This window comes from Vipera ursinii (genome assembly GCF_947247035.1).
Source record: "Vipera ursinii genome assembly, chromosome: 4".
In the NCBI taxonomy this organism is placed as follows: domain Eukaryota; kingdom Metazoa; phylum Chordata; class Lepidosauria; order Squamata; family Viperidae; genus Vipera; species Vipera ursinii.
This window is the reverse complement of record NC_139514.1, coordinates 14,916,397-14,939,362: the sequence shown is the minus strand read 5'-3', so window position 1 is coordinate 14,939,362 and position 22,966 is coordinate 14,916,397. Positions and strand designations below refer to the sequence as shown.

Here is a 22,966-nt window from a genome sequence, read left to right as displayed (position 1 = left end):
TTAAGTGAATCACTGTGGTTGTTAAGTTAGTAACACAGTTGTTAAGTGAATCTGGTTTCCCCATTGACTTTGCTTGTTATAAGGCAGCAAAAGCTGATCACATGACCCCAGGACATGACAACCGCATAAATATGAATCAATTGCCAAGGATCTGAATTTTGATCACATGACCCTGGGATGCTGCAATGGTGGTAAGTGTGAAAAATGGTCATAAGTCATATTTTTCAGTGCCATTGTAACTTTGAACGGTCATTAAACAAACTGATGTAAGTCGAGGACTACCTGTATTTTTTTAAGGAGAACAATAAAGTCTTTTAAGTTGAATGTGACTTCTGGTGACGTCAAGAATACCTCTATATTTACTGTTCTTGGTAACAATACAGATTATCATTTATAGAGGTTTTCTCAACAACTCTGTGGTTTATATGTTTTAAATTACAGAATAGCCTTGATTTAAATGTATATGATTTTAGACCATTTTTTTAGTAAAAATTGTATACAAAAGTTGAATGTATGTCCAAATAAAAACACTGGCTTTTCTTTGTAGACTTAACTACGTCTGTGATATAAATCTGATTATTTCCTTCTCTGACTCTTAGTCAGAAGTAGGCAATTTCTTGTCCTTCAAGTGTTTGCAATATAATTCCCATAATTTTCAGAAGTTCTCTATCCAGTTATGATAAAAAATATGATAAACAAATCAAAATAAATAAACCAATTCTTGACCTCCAACTGGTAACATCTTTCACAAGATTATTGTGAAACAGCTTTTACAAAACTACGCCACTATCTTGTAAGCTTGAAAGTCTTTATTCTACGAGCACAGCCTCAGCAGGATGCCCTTTGAACAAAGAAAGAATATCTTCCCAAAATAAATAATAATAATAATAAAAGTTTTTGTCCTTGGTTTAAGCAATCAAAAATAAACTCATGGCACAAAACACAGATAAAGCAGAACATCATTTTGAACACCGAAAGGAAACTGTCTGTTGGAGACAACAATTTCCAGTCTATAAAACCCAAGCAGATAACACAAGACTCATTTTTTCCATTTTAATAAAAGTACAAAATTCATGAAACTAATTTCTTCTGAACTGAAGCAATACGTTTTACTCATCCAGTAAAATGAAAGCAATATTGTAGGCTTCAATCAATAATCCTTCTCAATGGGACTTACTTATATCTCACAGTGAGGAAATTGGTCTACCAGACATTGCTTTGCTGGCCCAGTTTCTGGTATGCTGCAGATAGGTGCTGGTTCACGGACCGGGAATTGGGGACCTCTGATCTAGGGACTGATGGGAAATACTACTTGGAGGAACTGCATTCTATTATTTTTGTGCATCCAAGCAGAAGTCTGACACTTCCATTCTAAGAGCACACAATACAGGATAAAAATTAAAAGGCAGCTTATGAATGTAGGAATACTTCCATTTTCCAGTAATTCCATACAACTTGTCCTATCCCTTCCCCACACTGATTATGCTTTGCATTACAGAAATACAGAATAACAGAGTTGGAAGGGATCTTGGAGGTCTTCTAGTCCAACCCCCTGCTCAAGCAGGAGACCCTTTGCCATTTCAGATTGGCTGCTGCCCAATCTCTTCTTCAAAACCTCCATCCAGTGATGGAGCACCCACAACTTCTGGAGGCAAGCCGTTCTACCGATTGATTGTTCTAACTGTCGGGAAATTTTCCTTTATTTCTAGCTTGCTTTTCTCCTTGATTAGTTTCCATTCGTTGCGCTTTGTTCTGCATTCAGATGCTTTGCAGAATAGGTTGACCCCTCTTCTTTGTGGTAGCCCCTTAGAAACTGGAACACTGCTATCATGTCATTCCTAGTCCTTCTTTTCATTAGACTAGAAATACCCTATTTCTGCAACTGTTCTTCATATGTTTTAGCCTCCAGTCCAATCATGGTTAAAGCCAGGCTTCACAATAATGCCTCTAGGCCAGGGGTCAGCAACCTGAAACAGTGAAAGAGCCACTCGGAACTGGTTCCCTCACAAAAGGAAAAACTGGGAGCCACAAAAAATATGTGCGCAGGGTCTGACTGAAGAGTGGAGCCAAGGCGAGATATGCACCTACCCTGCATATTTGAATTGATTGGTTGAACTTTTTTAGTCCCACTTTTTTTTTTGGACTGCACATGGCAGAGGACTGGGAGCCGCAGGAGACGACTGAAAGAGCCGCATGCGGCTCCGGAGCCGCGGGTTGCAGACCTGTGCTCTAGGCTTTCCCAGAGGCCAAGCATTTCAACTAAGGCCACTTATGTCAATCTATCATAGCTGGCTCTGGTTTAATGAAGAGCAGAGAATGGACCTATAAGCCAGGGCTTTTCAATCAGTGGTACGGGTACCACCTGTGATACATTGGCACCTGGTAGGTGGTATGCGACCATCGTAGAAAAGTGGTAGCGGGGAAGGGGAATGAGCTGAACCCGTGGCAGCACCGCACAAGCCTGAGCGAGAGACGGCTGGAGCTGCAGGGCTGTCAGGGCTCAGCGGAAGCGCCAGGATCAGCACCAGGCTCCAGCTGGAGCTCAGCACTGATCCTGGCACTTCTGGGCCCAGAAGAAGCACCGATCAGCTGGAATGTTGCAGCATCCCCAGGGTCTTGCGCTTTGTTCTGCATTCAGATGCTTGGCAACTGATTCATATTTATGATGGTCACAGTGTCCCAGGGTCATGTGAAGTGACCAAAACCTGCTGCAACCACTCAGCGGGGGGGGGGGAATAAAAACTAAACACCCCCACCCCACCCCCACTGCCCCTCCTCAACAGAAATGCTCACAATAGTGAAAACCTCGGACAGGAGGAAGAGGGCTGCTGGACGGGCAGGCAGGTGTCTTGCTCGGCTGTGGCTAGGGGGGCACTTTTTCCAGTGCCATTGTAATTTCAAAAAGTCACTAAGCGAAGTGTTGTAAGTCGAGGACTACCTGTACTTCATCACTTTCCCCCCCCTTTTTTTTTGGTCATCAAGTTTTTGACACCTTGCTAGGCGAGTGGTGGTACTCGGATGTTGCCATATCCTAAAAGTGGTACAATGGGTGAAAAGGTTGAAAAGCCCTGCTCTAAGCTACCCCATGTGAACCTTCTAACTTTGCACAGGGTTGCCTAACAAAGTTTTCCCCAACTTGCAAAGTAAATCAGTAAGTTGAGAAGGTCCTCCATCAAAAAGAGAATCACAACAGCTATGGTCCTGTTCAGATGTACCGTAGACAATTAAGGCACACAAACGTATGAGTGGGTTTACAAGCACAGGTTTGGCCTAAAAGTCCAAAACAGTCCAAAAAGGCACATGACTACTATTTTTCATAGCTGCACTGCCATCATTTTAACATTTACAGCAATCTGTGATTGTATAATGTTAGTGTCATCACAATGGGACTTTTCCTGTTATCTTAAGAAAAGGAGGAACCTCTGGCATATTTCAGGCCTCCAAGCAGATGGACAAATTAAGAAAAAAAAATAGCTGCAGTGAAAGAAAAGAGCATTTAGTTAACTTTGAATGTACTAACTTCAAACATCCAAATATTTTCAAGTTGTAGAATACTAGACTTTATTAAAAGAAAGTACTCTATTTACATTACACTTGATCAAATATTTGCTGAAGGAATAAAACCAGCTACTGGCAACGGTTTGCTATTCTGAAATCCTGAGCTATGCAGCTTGGAAAAATACAAGAGTCTCTCATTTCCCCAAATGGCACTTGAATTCTGAGTAATTGTGAATTCTGCACAGTTTAATTGCTGTATTTACTTTCAATTGCCTTATTCTCGGTGAAGGTGCAATATTTTAAGAAACCTTTTGCCCAATTTATTCATTAAGCTAAGTAAGTTAAGAAGAGGAAGTATAAGTATGCTCTTGCAATGTTTCTGCATGGAATAAAGATTACTTGAGGTTACTTGGAGTAAATAGAGGAGACAAGTATGAAAATTAAAAAGTCAGTGCACGCAACATTATTCCAGAGAAGGTGATACAGGTGGTGCTCAACAATCAATTCACTCATGTTCATAATTATAACAGTGCTAAAGAACATGACTTAAATATGACCTCACATATATGACTGTTGCAGTGTCTCTGTAGTCACTTGATCACAATTCAGAAGCTTCGCAACCAATGTGTTCTTACAGCAGTTACAGAGTCCCAGGATCATGTGACTGCCATTTGCAAGCTTCCCAGACAGCTTCCAACAGCAAAATCAATGGAGGAAGCCAGATTTGCTTAATGACCACAATTCACTTAACGACCATGATGATCTCCTTAACAACCGTTGCAAAAAAAGGTTATAAAATTGGGCACAACTCACTTAACAATCACTTCCCTTAGCAACACATGTTCCGGTCCCCATTTGTGGTCATAAGTTGGAGACCACTTGTAAATCAATATTTCCAAAGTCTCCAGCCATCAACCCTGCACGTTTTCGAACCAGAACTCAGCTTGCACCTGGACTCTGAAGAATTTCAAAATGATGGGTACAAAGCTGATCAGCCAAAGAAAACTACGCATTAACAGTATAAGAGGAGAATGCGGTTCACGCAATGTGAACTTGAAAGGATTTTGTCTACCACACAAAAACCAGAGCTACTGCCAAAAACCCTCCAGAAGGTAAGTTTCCGCTAAAATTCAGTGGAATTTCTCAGGCCTGGAGAAGAAACCATTTCTCTCCCACCCACCCCGCCTTCCTTTCAAGCAAAGGCCTATCAAAGTAAACAAATTCTGCAGAACCGTGAGAAATATGTGCTTTTTCTAAGCTTGGATTTCAGAGTATTTTTAACTATAGCAAGTGTTAGTATTCAGATGTGAGCTAAAGTTTAAACACAGTGGAATCCATCACTATATTTGGTGTAAGCGAACTGCACCACAATCAACAGTGAGAAGAACAGCCTAAAATTTAGCCTGGGAAAGGAAGAAGCAAATCCACAGGGCATTCTAAATCTCTTAAGCATTTTTAAGCGATTGGAAAACATATACAGGCAAGGAAAAACAGACCACAACCTCTTGTTTTGTCACAAATCTTACTTTGTGACCGGTTTTTTGAATTAACCTTCTTCCACAGAGTTGTTGCAAAGATAAAATAGAGAAACCTTACATAACTGTACATCACTTAAAGCTCTTTTAGATTAAAAGTGAGATTAAGATAATAGTTTTAGCAGAAGTCTTGCTCAGGAGATATATGGTTTATAATATTCAACATTAACTTAGTACAAAGTAGATTGCTACCTAGTTTATACACACACACACACACACACACACACACACACACTGTACATTGTCAAGTCTACTTAAGACATAACTGGTTATGTTTTCCAGATTTTTTAAATAAAGTACTAAATTTTTGTCACCCTAAAAGGATCATTTATTCTCACATGTTTATAGAATAATAACCCACTCCATCGGTTGTACAGTGAAGTAGACTAATGTCATGAAAGTTTATATCCATAATAAAAATAATATTTCTCAAACTCTCTTAAGATTCTTTGATGGCTTTGCTGTAGCAGACAGAACTACGCCTCCAGAAACATTCTAAAATATTTTTAGGTCTGATAAAGCAATAATCTTTTGCTTTATGTCATTATATCAGAAACTTTAAAGAAATCAAAGCCAGTAAACCATTTTACTGTTTTCTTTTCTTTTTTGAAGGAAACCCTGCCTAATGCTTCAACCTAAGAAAAGATTTTAAACACCTATTTCTTAAAATGCCTCTTATGATATTTCTCAAAATGTGACATTGTAATCATATGTTCTGATATTAACCTAAGTAACAGCAAACAACTACAAAGTCCTCTTTTTGTATGTAACCAGGAATGGTTTAAAAGGGGGACGTAGGTATATTTCCCTAAGATCCTACAAATTTAGGGAATGGATCAACAATTCTATTCATGCCACAAACTAATCAATTAAAATATGTCAGTAGTTATCCCAAATATTACATTTTTTGAAGCACGGAAATAAATGTATACCTTATAAAGAGATGTATCGGATTGACAGATGGTGCAATTAAAAGAAACCCAAAGTGATAAATAAACTTATTATGTTTTTCCCTCTGAGCTTTCTAACTCATAAAAAGCACCTGATTTTATAGTCTCAATGCAAAGACTTAACTAGATGAATGCTGTGTTATCTGGGACATCCAAGTAAGATTACCTGATCCTATGAACTAACAGAAAGGTTAAATTTCCTAGAGATGTGCAGTGCTTGTGTATGAGTCCAGGAAAAAATAAAAGTTGCAAAGACATAGCTGTTTTAAAGAATTGTAGACAATTTCTGTATTTGCAATCTTCCATATATCAAAGCACTTTCCTGAAACTGAGTCCAAAGTGCTTAACAAACCTAAAATTTAGATGAAGACTCATTTTCCCAAGATTTTAATTAATTCCATATATTTAAAAAATTCCAGCTCTTGCTATGTGAACATATAAAGTCAGTTAATCAACTATCTAAGAAAAAAAACCTGGTCTCTTAATACAGAATCTATGTCTAAGCTTAGTAACATACCTCTCAAATGCTTTCTACAGAAGCCACCAATGGCATCACAGATACTATATGGGACCAAGGACCATGAGATCCTAGATACTTTCTAGAGAAAATGAGTAGGGACTTTATTTCCATAAGGATGGGCAATTTTATTGTCAATACGATTATTTATTTGCTTCTAGTCTGTGTGAACATACGTAGACCCTATGCACGAGGATTAAAAGAATTCAAGCCCAAGTCTTAAGTCCAAGTCTTAAAACTATCTTAACAAATTCATTACAACATATCAATTCTCTATGAATTATCACTAAACTGAATTAAAACATGCCATAGAAGTCACCAGACCACAGCCTTAATACTTTCGGCAGCCACGTTCTATCGTTTTAGGCATCACAAGATGGCAAATGAGGATAGTCAACCCAGCCAGCACACCAGATTTAGACTACAAACTTTGGGTAAACGCTAGATGGTGGCAAAAAGCTAGCTTTATCAATTTCTTTACTGCCAGCTAGTGGTCACTTTAAGTTTTACAGGATAGACATTTGCTCATAAATTATTTGTGAGCTCCACACAAATTTAAAAACATTGAATAATTATTAACTCTCTCTCTCTCTCTCTCTCTCTCTCTCTCTCTCTCTCTCTCTCTCTCTCTCTCTCTCTGTGTGTGTGTGTGTGTGTGTAGGGAGGGGAAACAGAGCTGCTTATTTTAGGCTGCTGACAGAACATTTGGGGACCATAACATCTATACAACAAAATAAAGCTTTTGCCCCCCTCCCCTTCACAACAGACTACCAGTACAAGAAAAACAAAGATATTTTTTTCTTGTTTTCTACTAAGTGCTTCTGTCTCCTGGGCGTATTTTAGATAAGGGTCAAACAGACAACACAGGAAGTTAAAAACCTCCCTACGTTTATTGCACAGGTTAAAAGAAAATGTAAACAGCACTGTGGAAGGGAGACAGCAGCAAACAGAGAGGGGAGTTTAACTAGTCCCCTGTAGTCTAAAAGAAGAATTAATCCCCCCAAGGTGATAGCTGTTTTAAGGAAAACCCTCCCAATCTTACTGGGAAATAGCCTCTCCATGAGATCATTACTTTGGAAGAAAAGATTTTCAACAGCACTACCACAAGTTGGGCAAAAAAAGTGACCTAGATAAATATCAACTGAACACGTCAGCTCAACATTCCTAACTTGAGGCATTAATAACCATGTTCTAATTATCTTTCTAACTTGCAAGTTGACACTCTCTTTCTCAGAATATGATGCTGGAGAGGGTGGAAGGAAACAGAAAAGCAGGACAGTCAGCACCAACCTAAGATGTACAGAATGACAAGGTTGCATCATTGAGAGATCTTAAGGACTATGTTGGGAACAGATTCTTTTGGGGGGAAAAACCCCATAGTTGACCCAGCTTGGTGGCACATAGTCAATTATCACATGTGAATTATCTGATGGTTTGTGGTGGTGCCTACATCTATCATAGCAATGCATAGTATTCAATGGACATTTTCTAATACATATACCTACAGGTAATCCTTTTGAGCCCAGAATTTAAATTTAAATTGCTGAGTAAGGCAGTTATTAAGTGAATCATGCGGTTGTTAAGTGAGTCTGTGTCCCCCACCCCACCCCAACTGACTTTGCTTATCAAAAGCTCAGTTGTAAATAATGACTTTCCCAGAAAGCTGGGATGCTGCAACCATCATAAATACATCCCGGTTTTCAAACACCTGAAGTTTTAACACTTGACTGTGGGGATGCAGCAGTGATCATAAATGTGAGAACTGGTCATAAGTCACTTTTTTCCAGTACCACTGTAACTTTGAACGGTCATTAAACAAATGGTTGCAAGTCAAGAACTACCTGTACACACAAAAATCATCTGTAATATACAAAGTTTAGGCCTAATCACAATTGCAACAAACCGCATGGCTCATCTTTTTACGAGTTTTAGGGAATCAGTTCTTCAGGCCTTCTCACAGATGTGTCCGATATTAAAATATTAACTCTCCTGGTGCCATCATACGGAATAAAACAGGTCTGTTCTATATAGCTTAGGAAGGGACCAAATCTATATGCATTTCCCTCTATAACATGCTTACTGTTTTCATTTTTTAAGTGTTTTACAATAGTTTGGGCTTCCTTTTAGCTTTTATGATCGCTCTTTTTGCATTTATATAAACCACCCAGAGCTGTTAAGAGAGAGTGGGTAGCATAAAAAAAAGTTCCTAAATGAGATAAATAAATATACTGGGAAGACAGCCAGGTCTGCTTCCCTAGAGTAATTATGCATTTCTAAAAATGTATTTCTTGCATACAGCGATCACAGCCCCACAGCATCCATGCGCTCTGTCCTATATGTATCCCCAGCTGAACTTGCTGCCAGAACTCACTCCCAGGTAAAATGGATAACTGAAGCATCATTTAGCAGTCTTCATTTTGGGCTGCTTTTATAGGATGTCCTAAGGGTGGGGAATCTGGTGCCCTACAAAACTGTTACTCTACTCAATTATCCTCACATTGTATTTTGTGGCCATACCATTTAGGATAGCGGGAGTTGCAATGTACCAAAGTTGAAAGTGCCAAAATACTTCTAGCAGAGTTAGTCCTCAACTTATAAGCTTTCATTTAGTGATTGTTCGAATTTACAATGGCACTGAAAAAAGTGACTTATGACCATTTTTCACCCTTATGACCTCTGCAGCATCCCCATAGTCACATGATTAAAATTTGACACTTTGGCAACTGGCTTATATTTATGACAGTTGCAGTGTTCTGGCGTCATTTGATCACTTTTTGTGACCTTCTGACAAGCAAAGTCTATGTGGTATCCAGGTTCACTTAACAACCATGTTACTAAATTAACAAGTGCAGTGGTTTCTTTAACAAACGTGGCACGAAGTCATAAAATGAGGCAAAATTCACTGTCTTGCTTAGCAACATAAATTTTGGGATCAATTGTGGTCATAAGTCAAGGAATTGTTTGCAACCCTTGTGGGAAAGGTATTCCATTTGTATTTTACTATGCATCTTGGAAACTTTTTTTTAGTGATTCGCCTCTTCCATTTAGTTGTACACCCACAAACATTCAGGCATCAAAGCAACTAATCCCCAGCTTGAACTTTTTTGAACCTAGCTCATAGGCCGGGGGAAAAATAAACCGAACACACCACCTACCACATGTTTCTGAGTAAAGCCACAGACAGTTTCTTAAGATTGTAAACACCTACAAGGGAGGGAAAGTATACAGACTTATGACAATTCAGCCTAAAATTTCCATTGCTAAGCGAGACGGATGTTAAGTGAGTTTTGCCCCATTTATGAGTTTTCTTGCCACTGTTGTAAAAGGAATTACTGCAGTTAAGTTAGCAAAATGGTTATCAAATGAATCTGGCTCCCCCATTGACTTTGCTTGTCAGATGGTCACAAAAGGTGATCGCATGACCCCGGGACACTGCAACCGTTATAAATATGAGCCAGTTGCCATCATCTGAATTTTGATCACGTGACCAGGGGGATGCTGCAATGCTGGCAAGTATGAAACGTGGACATGTCACTTCAGTGCTGTTTAGCTTTGAATATGGTCATTAAATGAACCGTTGCAAGTCAAGGACTACCTGCATTTTGGTAGACTGATGTACACATACATACATACAAACAAACATACATACATACATACATACATACATACATACATACATATATATATATATATATATATATATATATATATATATAGTAAAAGGTAAAGGTTCCCCCGCACATGTATGTGTGTTTATATGTATATAGGGGCCGGTGCTCATCTCCGTTTCAAAGCCGAAGTGCCAGCGCTTGTCCGAGGACGTCTCCGTGGTCATGTGTGAGTTTTATGAGTTTTCTTGCCACTCTTGTGGCATGACTAGACGCCAAAGGCGCACAGAACGCTGTTACCTTCCCACCGTAGTGGTCCCTATTTTTCTACTTGCATTTTTACATGCTTTCGAACTGCTAGGTTGGCAGAAGCTGGGACGAGTTAACAGGTGCTCACTCTGTTACGCGGCACTTGGGATTCGACCCGCCAAACTGCCGACATATATATATACACACAGTAGGTTTTATCATGCTGTTTTCTGATCTTATGGTTGTAATAAATGTCTTGATTTGATGCAGGATTTCCCCCCCCCTCCGATTCTTTCATCAGTGATTGTACTTCCTTTGAAATCCTATTTCAATACTTATGAAAGTAACCAGAAAAGACTAAACCCCCCCCCAAAATAATGAACTTTTCTGTTTCTCAATTGAGATCACCCAAGCAATGTTCTACCTGAGAGGAAAAACGGGTCATAAGTCACTGTTTTTTTTTTCCCCAACGCCCTTTTTAACTTCAGCCACTGAACGAACTGTTGTAAGTCGAGGACGACCTGCATTTGTGAGGCGCTGGTGTCCTGCCCAGCGTCCTGCACACGTCTGCAAAAGGGGGAAAGCGCAGGGAAATACGATCTCAGAAGTCAGCCCGGGGAGGGGAAGAAAAGAAAGAAAAAAAAAGCATCTGGACGAAAGCAGAGAAAAGAAATCGAACCTCCCCAAACGCAACGCCGGCGGGACGCTTCGGCTACTCTTTAAGGCAGCGTTTCCCAACCTTAGGAACTTGAAGATGCGTGGACTTCAACTCCCAGAATTCCCCAGCCAGCATAGCTGGCTGGGGAATTCTGGGAGTTGAAGTCCACGCATCTTCAAGTTCCTAAGGTTGGGAAACGCTGCTGCCTTAAGGCACGTCGGCCTTTTTTTTTTTTTTGCACGCGAACACGCGGGAAAGCGCGCGTGGAATGGAATGTGTGAAACCCAGCCCACCCCCGGGTGTTTTTGTCCCCCCCCCTTTTTTTTCCCTTTCTTTTTTTGCTCTCAGCAGGAGAAGAGCCCCTTCCGCCGGGTCCACGGAAACAAAAGAGCGGCCCTTTCCGCCGCCGCGCAGCCCAAACTCCAGCGGCGGCTCCCCGATCCCGGCGGCGGCGGCGGCGCCTTGGCCTTGGCCCTTTACTCACTCCGGAGCGCCCCGATGAGGAGGCTGCCGTCCTTGATCAGCTCCTTAATGAACTTGTTGGTCCTCTCCAGCTCCACCTCGTGACATTTCAGCCTCTCCCTGAAATCCGGACCGTCCAAGTAGGAATCGCTGAACTCCAGCGTGGGCAGCCCCATGGCTGCAGCCCCGCCGGCAGAAGGAGCAAGAAACCGGCAAGGCAAGGCAAGGCAAGGCAAGGCAGGCGCCGGGCGCTGGATCTTCCGCCCGCCTTTGCGGGGGTGGGGGTGGTCTCTGCCGGCCAAGCGGCGCGGAGCTGCCCGAAGTCGCTGTCAGCTGCTTACACGGTCCAGCCAGCAGGAGGACATCGCCCGGTCAGAGACGCCTTCCGGCCGATCGCAAAAATGAAAATAAATAAAAAATAAAATAAAAATTCTCCCTGCTCCCGGCGGAGCTTTTTTTTCCTGGGCCGGCCGGAGCGACTGCTTCTGCCCGCAGCACGAGCAAGCTGCGCTGGGAGAAGAAGGCAGGGCCCGCTCCGGTCCAATCAGTGCAGCCCGCCCTGGGTTCCCCCCACCCAGGTTTTGGGTGGGTTTTTTTTTCCCCACCCTGCCGGGCCACGCCCCCCCCTCCCTCCCCGTCTCTCCTTTGGGGGCTGAAAGGGACCACCCACCTCTGCGAAAAGTTCGCCCGGGGAAACGCGTAGCTGTTTTCTCTGCCCGCTTTCCTCCTCTAAAAGCCTCGTCCGCTATTGCCGCGTCGGAAGCAGGTGGGTTCAAGTGGGGGTGACTCATGCTCCAGAGCAGGGGGTCTTCAAACTTGGCCCTTTTATGACTTGTGGACTTCAACTCCCAGAATTCCTCAGCCAGCTTTGCTGGCTGAGGAATTCTGGGAGTTGAAGTCCACAAGTCATAAAAGGGCCAAGTTTGAAGACCCCTGCTCCAGAGCAATCAAATAATAGAATAAAATCAAACAGCCCCGGCGATTAGAATAGAGAAGCGCAAGCTGAGTTTGAATTTTTTTATTATTTATTTTTTATTTTAATTCCATTTATATCCCGCCCTTCTCCGAAGACTCAGGGCGGCTTACAAGCTTCAAACTCGGGCTCTTTTATGACACATGGACTTCAACTCCCAAAATTCTTCAGACAGGCACGCTGGCTGAGGAATTCTGGGAGTTGAAGTCCACAAGTCATAAAAGGGCCAAGTTTGAAGACCCCCTGCTCCAGAGCAATCAAATAATAGAATAAAATCAAACAGCCCCGGCGATTAGAATAGAGAAGCGCAAGCTGAGTTTGACTTTTTTTATTATTTATTTTTTATTTTAATTCCATTTATATCCCGCCCTTCTCCGAAGACTCAGGGCGGCTTACAAGCTTCAAACTCGGCCCTTTTATGACTCATGGACTTCAACTCCTAGAATTCCTCAGCCAGGCACGCTGGCTGAGGAATTCTGGGAGTTGAAGTCCATGAGTCATAAAAGGGCCAAGTTTGAAGACCCCTGCTCCAGAGCAATCAAATAATAGAATAAAATCAAACAGCCCCGGCGATTAGAATAGAGAAGCGCAAGCTGAGTTTGACTTTTTTTTATTTTTATTTTTATTTTTATTTTAATTCCATTTATATCCCGCCCTTCTCCGAAGACTCAGGGCGGCTTACAAGCTTAGTTTAACTAGCTTTTCTTTTCTTTCAGCTAAGGATCAGGGTGGAAGGTCAACTCGCTTTGAGGAGGAATTTCCTTTCCTTCCGAGGTGATTTAATAATGATAATAATCCTGCGTCGCTTAAAGGAGACCTGGGCATTTTATTTTACAGCCCCTAAGCCACATCTTTGGCTGTCCCCCTTGTCTGGCCCACCTGAGGTCAATCGGAAATTAGAAATCAAATGTAAAATAAGGCACGTCGTGGTTTCTTACCGGTAGCAGCTAATCAAAACCGTATAATCTTCTGCTTTTTATAAAATAATAAAATTAATACTGAGCAGAATTAAGCAAAACCTTTTAGTTCCACCATCTGCAACACTCTAGGACGGTTTTTTCCTGTGACCTCCTTGGGAAAATTAATGTGACTACTCCTGTCTTAAATCAGTTGATTGATTGATTGTCCATTAAAGTGTGTTGCTAGGACCCCTGGAGTCCCCCAAAACCCACTTGGATCAAATCGAAATGAGTCGCCAGCCTATGCTGAAAAATAGTACAGTATTAAAACCCCATCAGATGTTTGTGAGAAATGATAGTGGTGATGACTGCATCAATTTGAATTTTTAAAATGATAAAAATAATGCAAAAGCTCTTTTAGAGTCCTCCATCATTTTTAAAAGTGGGGAGGGGTTCTGAAAGGAAAGAAGAAATTAAATAATTGATAAGCCACTCTTTATTTTAATCTGTATATTTATTTTAATTTATTAGCCACCCAACTTCAGTAGATCCTGGGCAGTGTATAAAGCTGAAAAATATATAAGGAAAAGTTTACAGAATTCAAGTAAAATGCAAAACAACAAATACACACACCTTATTTTTAAGGGCTAAAAGCAAAGCAGTTTATCTTCAGAAGCTTTGTGCAACAACCAGCGAAGGTAGGTCGGTATGATTAAAATTATGATCAAAACTTGCTGATTCATAGCATTAGCTCAGAAATGTCTGGAAGGTATAGATTACCTGGGAAATTTTTCACCACACAGATATGGATTTCTGCCTGAGCTATTGAGCTCACCAAACATCTATATATATATATGTGAATATGCTAGAAAAAAAGACTATCTTATAAATTTGTTTATATCAGGGTTAAGATAATAGAGCTATAAGCCACTCAGAGTCACTGATTGAGAGGAACAGCTTTAGAAATTGAATGAATGAATAAATAAAATTTTCCTTGGAATAATGGTTCTCTGTTTCATAATCTTATATACCCAAATCAATTTATTAAAGAAACTGGGTCTTTCCAAGATTAAATTTATCATATCTGGTTTGCATAAATCCAGATAGCCATTAAATGGCAGCAAAATGGTGCAAAACACTAACTCTTTTGTGACATCTACTGGTCAGCCAGATTTGCACTCTAGGTATGTAAATCTACACTAACTAAAACTTTTTTTCTGAGAAAACAATCTGCATGTTGACTACTATTAGTTTTCAAGTATAGTACTGTAAGTTTTAAAGACAAAAAAAATGTAATAATGGTGCTGATAAATTTTTACTGTAATTGGGGGATTGGATCTGTGTTTGGCGCTGTGGGAAGTCCCAACCAAAAAGTCCAAATGATGACTTTAAACCAAGTGGGGATGAAGCAGGTTTACTGCTGTTGGAGCAGCCTTTCTCTAAGCCCAAACCAAGAAATTAGCATAAACAATGAGAGCTAAGACTTCGAAAATATTATGCCCTGTACTCTTAAAGAAAGAAATCAAGGAAATTAGTCCTCGACTTACCACCACAATTGAATCCAAAATTTCCATTGTTAAGCAAGACAGTTGTTAAACAAGTTGTGTCCCATTCTACGATCTTTTTGTCACAGCTCTTAAGGGAATCACTGCAGTTAAGTGAATCAAGCAGTTGTTAAGCAAATCTGACTTCCCCTATTGTCTTTGCTTGTCGGAAGCCGGCTGGGAGGGCTACAGACGGTGATCATGTCAATGCAACTGTCATAAATACATGTCAGTTGCCAAGCCTCTGGATTTTGATCATGTGACCATGAGGATGCTGTGACAGTTGTGTGAAAACTGGTCATGAGTTACTTTTTTCAGTGCCGTTGTAACTTTAAATGGTCACTAAATGAATGATTGTAACTCCAGGATTATCTGCATAGCTCCACTGCAACATTAGGTAGCAGATAGTCCTTAACATTTACACAGGTGTACACAACCTTCATGCCGCAGGTCACATGCGGCCCTGGACAGCTAATAATGAGTCACCACAAGATCATAAACTTGTAACACTATTATGTGATATGTAGTCCAAGACAATTTCTCTTCACTCAGCATGGCCCAGGCAAGCCGAAAGGTTGGATATCAGTGGTGGGATTCAGCCGGTTTGCACCACTTTGGCAGAACTGGTAGCTAATTTTTTGTTGCCCAGGCTCCGAATAGACTTCTGGAAGCAGCATCCACACAGAGAAAAGGTTGTTCACATATTTGAATCCCACCACTGTTGGATATCCATGGTTCAGTGATTGTTCAAGGTTATAACGGCACTGAATATAGTGATTTACAACCAGTCCCCACCCTTACAGACAATACCGTTAATTAATATACAGTTAATACGATATTAACCAATAAGGCTCTGAAGAAATATAATTCAGTTTTACAACTGGGGCTAAGCAGGACAAGATCTGTCAGTTTCCTGGGTGGGTGACTTGATCATATGAGCACCTAGGCAGAGAGGGTTGGGGCAGCCACAGTAATGTTGATTGGCTCCAAAATGTTGGCTGTAATGGGAAGTCAGAATCCCCCCCCCCCACATACACACACTTTTAACATGTATCACATACTCCTAAAATGGGACATGGCTTTGATCACCCTATCACACCTGACATGCTAAAGGCAGTGACCATCGCTGAAGAGTAAGTTTAATATTCTAAGAGTAAAACAATACAAGAAAAATAAAATCAGGTCATCTCAAACATTTAGGTATGTTGTGGTTAATATTTATTGATTTATTTGTATCCTGCCTTTATTATGTTTACAAACAGCCAAGCCACCACCTTGGCTGTTTGTAAACATAATATCCATCACATCTTCCTCCTCCTATTTTTGCCAACAACAACCCTGTGAGGTAGGTTGGGCTGAGAGAGGGTGATCGGCCCAAAGTCATCCAGTCAGCTTTCATGCAGGACTAGAACTTAAGGCAGAACTAGAACTCAGTCTCCTGCTTTCTAACCTGGTGCCTTAACCATTAGACCAAACTGTCTCTCAAAATATAAGTAAAAATAGCTTGAGAAATGCAAAAAAAGGCATCGGAGAAAGTAATGCAACCACACAGCAGAAAAATACAAGGCCTGCCTTTAATAGCCACCACAAGCCCAGCTTTTATATACACTCTGAGTCAAAGAACTCCGAAATGGAAGCTTGCCATACCAGCTCTTGCTGAACAACTCCCAACAGGCCTGGCCTGCAGAGCTAGGAAAGAGCGATGCTGGGAGTTGTAGTTCAATTACAGCTGGAAGGCCACAGTAATTTTCAGACTGTGGAAGAGCTCTAATTCCTCCAAACAAATAACGTCTTTCTTTCTTAATGAATTTTCCCTGGAAAGGAAAAAAAAAAGAAAAAAATTCAAAAGCTTTTCAAATAGAGATCAAAGGCAACTGGATCCCTTGTAACATTATTGGTAATTATGCAATAATGGTCTCATCTGGAATCAAGCTTAGTAGTAAAATTTGTTGAGAACTGTTCAGCAACTGGTGGAGATATTTTAAGGACAGTCCCTTTTCACAAGGTCCCACAGTGTAGAGGTGAGCCATAATCTCTCCAATATCAATCTTTATTCTATAAGGATTCAGTTCGTCCTCAACTTATAACCATGTTTAACAATTGTTTAAATGTGCAATGGCACTAAAAAAGTGATTTAAGACCGGACCTCACACAACTGTCACAGTATCTCCATGGTCATGGGAGCAAAATTTTGGTGCTTGGCAACTGACATGTATTTACTAAAGTTGCAATGTCCTGGGATCATGTGATCACCATTTGTGATCTTCCAGCTGGCTTCCAACAAGCAAAATCATTGGGGGGGGGAACTGGATTTGCTTAATGACCATAATATTCACTTAATGATTGCAGTGATTCACTTAACACCCATAGCAAAAAAAGTCATAAATTCAGATGTCATTCACTTAACAACTGCTTTGCTTAGCAGTGGAAATCCTGGTCCCAACTGTGAGCTACCTGTAGTCTTCAACTTACAACCACAAATGGGACTGGAATTCTGGTTGTAAGTAGTCAAAGTTGTAAACCAAGGCACCATGTGATGGGATCAGATTTTTTCCGATGGTGTTTTATGGTGGTTAATAAGCAGATCTCACAGTCATAAGTCGAGTCCACTTCCTGCATGGGCATTTTTTGTTGTTATTAAATGACTAGTCGTAAATTGAGGACTACCTGTACTTCATAGGATGATGTAACATTGTTCAGAGAGGGTGGCTTTTTTTGGCAACTCAAACATAAGAAATTCAGGAATACAAGAGCTGATAAGATTTATGGTAGAAAAGCTAACAAAACCACGATGGAAAAACTCCAGTTTTGGCTGAGTATGAAATTCAAAGTGGTTTTTTTGTTTTGTTTTTTAAAAACTAATAATAACAATGAAATCAGGCTTCCCATTTGTGCATGATTTCCCTGCCCTTGCAATGAACGGATCGGGAAGCGCAAAGAAAGATGTCACAGTGGAGCAACAGAAGGCATTCTTCTAGTTTGTCTTGTTTTGCCTACGGCAACAACATCTGCATGAGTGCTTGTGCCATGGAACCAATCCCAGAAACTTTTTCAACATAAAATAGGATTGTTTTCAGCAAACAATGACGTGGTCAGGGCCCAGTGAGCAATCTCGCCGTGTTGTGAGAATATAAGACTTGGTGCTCTGTATCTGTTTTCCAGCTCATAAAATGATGCCCAAAGAGCTGCAATGTTTAAATTAAAATCTCTGCTGGTTCCCACAGTGTCTAAGCAGACGTGGCAAGTACCCTAAGGAAGAAAATGTCAAATGAACTTTTCTTAACAGGAGAGTGTGTATATGTTGGGGGATGTTGAGGGGGAGAGGGGAGAGGGAAAGGGGGGGGAAGCCCTCCTTATTTTCATATGTGAGGCTTGTATTAATGGGAAAAATGTCCTTTGCTTGACTTCTTTCTACCCTTGTTATTCTTCCTCAATTCCTGTGTTTTTATTGTATTATGAGAGCAACAGTTCTCAGTCTGCATGCCAGTGCATTCAGTTCAGAATGCTGGTTTTCTGCTGATACGTATATTTTTTTATACGTACTCCCTGTATTGTTTTAAATTGGAGATGTTTTCTTAGGAGCCTAATGGTTGTATCTCCAAGCATATATTCACATCCATTACTTTATTATAAAAGTTATCTTGCAAAGCATCCAAACCAGGCTTCTCTCTCTTTCTCTCTCTCTCTCTCTCTCTTTTTTTAAAAGATGATTAAATTTTAGGTCAATTCTTTTTTTTTTTTTACACACGTAATCTGAGAAGCAAGAGCCTTTAAGGCTTTGGAACAATAAACAGAAGTATAATTTAGCCTTAAGGTGGAATACTTTGGGCGACTGCTGTTTTAGTAGAGGAGTGCATGACAGTGCTAAAAATGAAAAGATTCACCAGATTTTTTTTAAAAAAGAAAACCTAATGTGGAAAAATAGGGCACAGTTTTGCCTAACATCTCTACATATTAAAGTATGTGGTTGACTCAGCCTTCCATCCTTCCGAGGTAGGTAAAATGAGGACCCAGATTGTTGGGGGCAATAAGCTGACTTTGTAATAATGCCGCTTGGGGGTGTGTGAAAGCCCTAATAAGCAGGCATATACATAGAATGAAGGCTACTGCTAAGCTTGTAAGCCGCCCTGAGTCTTCAAAGAATGGCGGGATATAAATGGAATAAAAATCAAAATAAAATAAAAATGTGTACGGGCTATAAAAAATCTTTTAAATAGAAATATATATAACATTGCATCCTAACCACTGCCAAGGTCATTAAGTGGATTGTCTGAGCCCACTGGGATTCAGGCAGACCTAATTAAGGAGAGAAACAATCTAGAAATAAGGAAAAATTTCCTGACAGTGAGAACCAACCTGATCAAGGAAAGCTGCAGCAGTCATAGGTACAAAAAAAATGGTCACAAATCACTTTTTTCAGTGCTGCTGTAACTTCAAATGGTCACTAAATGAATAGTTGTAAGTCAGGGATTGCCTGCAGACATACCTCCCATCGATCAGTTTCCTTTCTCCTTATCGTATCTCAAAATGGTAACGTGTACCTGCTGGCTTTAAAAGACTGGGAATCTTTACAGTAGTGGCCAAAATTGTGGAAACCTTTTGGGAAAAGTGTACTTTTGAGGTTTGATGGCTAATAACACCACTTTTTCTTTTTTGCATTAGTACCATAAAATTATATAGCAATGGAAAGATAATTTAATCAAGAATGTAATGCAACATACTGTAGTTTGTTCAATTATCTGTACTGTATTCTATGAAAAGTTACAGCCAAATAACCAGAAAAAGGAAACACAACTTGCTTAGGTTGATATCAGGTAGCTTTCCTTCATCTGATTGAAGCCAATGAGCACGAGTGTTTTAGAGAGCCAATCAGGTGTCATCTTGTTTTGGCAATGAGCCAATCAGATCACAGTAGGACTCAGTTATTGATGTCATGTATTGAAGCTGAGAGGAGGACATTTGTCTGTGTCATGTGATCGCTATCGTGTTGGTTGGGTTTTTTGGGTGTTCTTTAGTGAGCTTGTAAAACGTAATAAAATTAAAGTAATGGTGCAAAGAGCTGACCAGTTGCGCAGAAAACTATGTAAAATAGTATTATTAAGTGAACAAGCCTACAGTTATAAAGAAATTAGAAGAAATATTGGTGGAAACTTCACCAAAGGTGGCATTTCTACTGTACACTTTTCCCAAAAGATTTCCACAATCTTGGCCACTACTGTACAATAAAGAGTAAGACAATGAAAATAATCCAACATTATTATCAGGCAGTGCAGCCAATAGTCAAGTTATGGGAAGAGACCTAAGAATACCAATTTTTCAGCCAATACATTCTGGATTAGCTTTCCTCAACACAGTGCCTTCCAGATACATTTGACTTGTTGACCTGTGGGTTGCAATAAGGTTCCAGCAGATCTAAAGCCATCAGGTTTAGGAAGGCTGGTCTAGACAGGAGGCAAGGTAGAGGTAGTAAAACCACTCTAAAAATCCTGTGCAAATAGGAATGTTTTTACCCGGTGCCAAAAAGATTATGAGCTTACTTACACCATCTATACTTCCTTAAGGATAGTGTTCCAAAGGCCTTCTGAGAAAAGAGCTGGGTGTATGCTGATATTCTATCTCAGAGTAATATTTTGCATTTTAACAGAGGCCAAATGTAATTTTATTTTATTATCCCGTGTAAGCCACTTGGGGGATACTTCTGGCAGGTTAGCCAGTAATTGAGCCAAGATTCTCTTATAACAAGTTTTGACTTGAATTTGGGAATAAAATCCTTTTCACATATAATAGAATAAAATGATGGAGGAGGAGGAGGAGGATTGTAGACTAATAAAGGAGAATATTTGTAGCTCACAGTGGAAAGTCCTTAGTGTTCTCTGAGCTTGATTGTTGCAGACATTTCATTAACCAAACTAGGTAACATCTTCAGTGCACTGATGACACAAGCTCAGAGAGCACAATACAATACAGTACAATAAAAATACAATACGGTACCATACAATACAATACAATACAATACAGTATAATGCAATACAATACAATCTCAGAGAGAATCAAGAACCCCTCATACTTGTGGACTGTTCAGTCAGTTGACAGTATGGCTAGTTTATAAGAAGAGAGTAACATACACAGTTAATAGTACACTGGTCACTCACAAACAGACCGGGGTTTAACTTATATAGGAACAGAACGGTCTTAAGGACCTTTGCGATGCAACAGTGGGCAAAGCCACTTTATGTCAGAAGACGCTACTGTATTTGTGTGAAAATGAGCAAAGTTGGAAATCAGTAGAGTGTCCTGTGTTGTTGATACACATCTGTGTGTATGTGTAAATAGAGAAAATTGTACCACCCACATTTGTCTTGCTAACTGAGTAAGGGGAAGGAAAGACCCTTGCCCCAGAACTCTTCTTTCCCACTTCTGCTCAGTTTCTGAAATGGTTCCAAAATTTACAGATTCTCTCCGGTCTTCATTAGCTTGAAGAACAGAGACTGCTGGTTGTTTTTTTTTCCAAATGATTTGGAGGTAAAAGGTAAAGGTAAAGGTTCCCCCGCACATGCGTGCTAGTCCTTTCCGACTCTAGGGGCTGGTGCTCATCTCCGTTTCAAAGCCGAAGAGCCAGCGCTTGTCCGAGGACGTCTCCGTGGTCATGTGGCCGGCATGACTAGACGCCAAAGGCGCACAGAACGCCGTTACCTTCCCACCGCAGTGGTCCCTATTTTTCTACTTGCATTTTTACGTGCTTTCGAACTTCTAGGTTGGCAGAAGCTGGGACAAGTAACAGGCGCTCACTCTGCTACGCGGCGCTCAGGATTTGACCCGCCAAACTGCTGACCTTCTGATTGACAAGCTCAGCATCCTAACCCACTGAGCCACCGCGTCCCTCGATTTGGAGGAGGGGGGGTTAATAAAGTTTTAGAAATGAAAAATGAAAATGCATGTCCTCTGACTGCTTTTTATTATGGTCTGTAATGTGCAACTAAAATGTACTTTTGTGTAATTTAAACCTGTTGTTTAATGTCCTGTGTTTTGAAATAACTCTTCTGTGTGAGAGTCGTCAAATTTGAAGATTACTAAAAAAAAACCTCCTTCAATCTTTGCTTCTCCAAAATAATCATATCCAGTTTCTCCAGTAACAAATTTCTATGTAAGTATTTCATTCCAAGATTGGGAACCTTTGGGTCGTTCTGCTCTGGATTGAATGCATTTTTACAATATACATCTTCAAATGTGGTACGCTAAGCTATATTCACTATATAGGTCGGGGTAGGCAACCTTGGCTCTTTTATGACTCGTGGACTTCAAGTCCCAGAATTCCTGAGCCAGCATGGCTCAGGAATTCTGGGAGTTGAAGTCTATGAGTCATAAAAGAGCCAAGGTTGCCTACCTCTGATAGGTAGTTCTTGACTATCCATTGATCATTTAACAACCGTTCATAGTTTTTGTCACCTCCCCAGAAGTATTTGCAACCTGTTTTTTTTCAAATTATGGCATCCATATTCCCGTGCAGTCACATGATTGTATTTTGGGTGCTCGCTAACAGGCTTGGTTTTACAGTGGTTTGCAGTGTCTCTGGGTTACATGGCTTGCAATTTGCAACAAGGTTTTGGAGCGGTTTTTTGCTGTTTTTTTGGCATTTACTTCTGGTTTGCACAAATAACTCCAGAGAATTCTGTAATACTTGGAAAAGTGGAAGTAAAGAGAAGAAAGCCAAAGCAAGATTGAATGATTGAATTGTAGTGGCAATTAGTGTATCACTGGAAGACTTGAAAGGCCTTTTGGGGTCCGATCGTCCTGGAAAAGGAATATCTAAGATTGCCTTTAGGAGATTACACTGATTTGATAGCATAATATTTGTCTTTCTGTCTCTCTGTGTCTATCCATCGATCCATCCAAAATCCAGATTTATTTATTTATTAGATTTCTATCTTGCCTTTATTACTTCATAAGTAATTCAAGGCGGTAAACATACCTAACACCTTTTCTTCCTCCTATTTTCTCCACAACAAGAACCCTGTGGATTAGGTGGAGAGAGAGAGGGACTGGCCCAAAATCACTCAGTTGTCTTTCATTCCT

At 40.4% G+C, this 22,966-nt stretch overlaps 1 protein-coding gene across 1 annotated transcript in view; it reads right to left on the bottom strand.

Annotated features, from left to right (window-relative positions):
- Nucleotides 1-11,833, bottom strand: part of ARHGAP42 (Rho GTPase activating protein 42) — a 172,730-nt gene extending 160,897 nt beyond the window's left edge. The window contains exon 1 of the mRNA XM_083361927.1: nt 11,500-11,833. Coding sequence (XP_083218053.1) covers nt 11,500-11,653 — 154 coding nt within the window. The 5' untranslated portion in view covers nt 11,654-11,833. The remainder of the gene's footprint in view (nt 1-11,499) is intronic.
- Nucleotides 11,834-22,966: the final 11,133 nt, after the last annotated feature.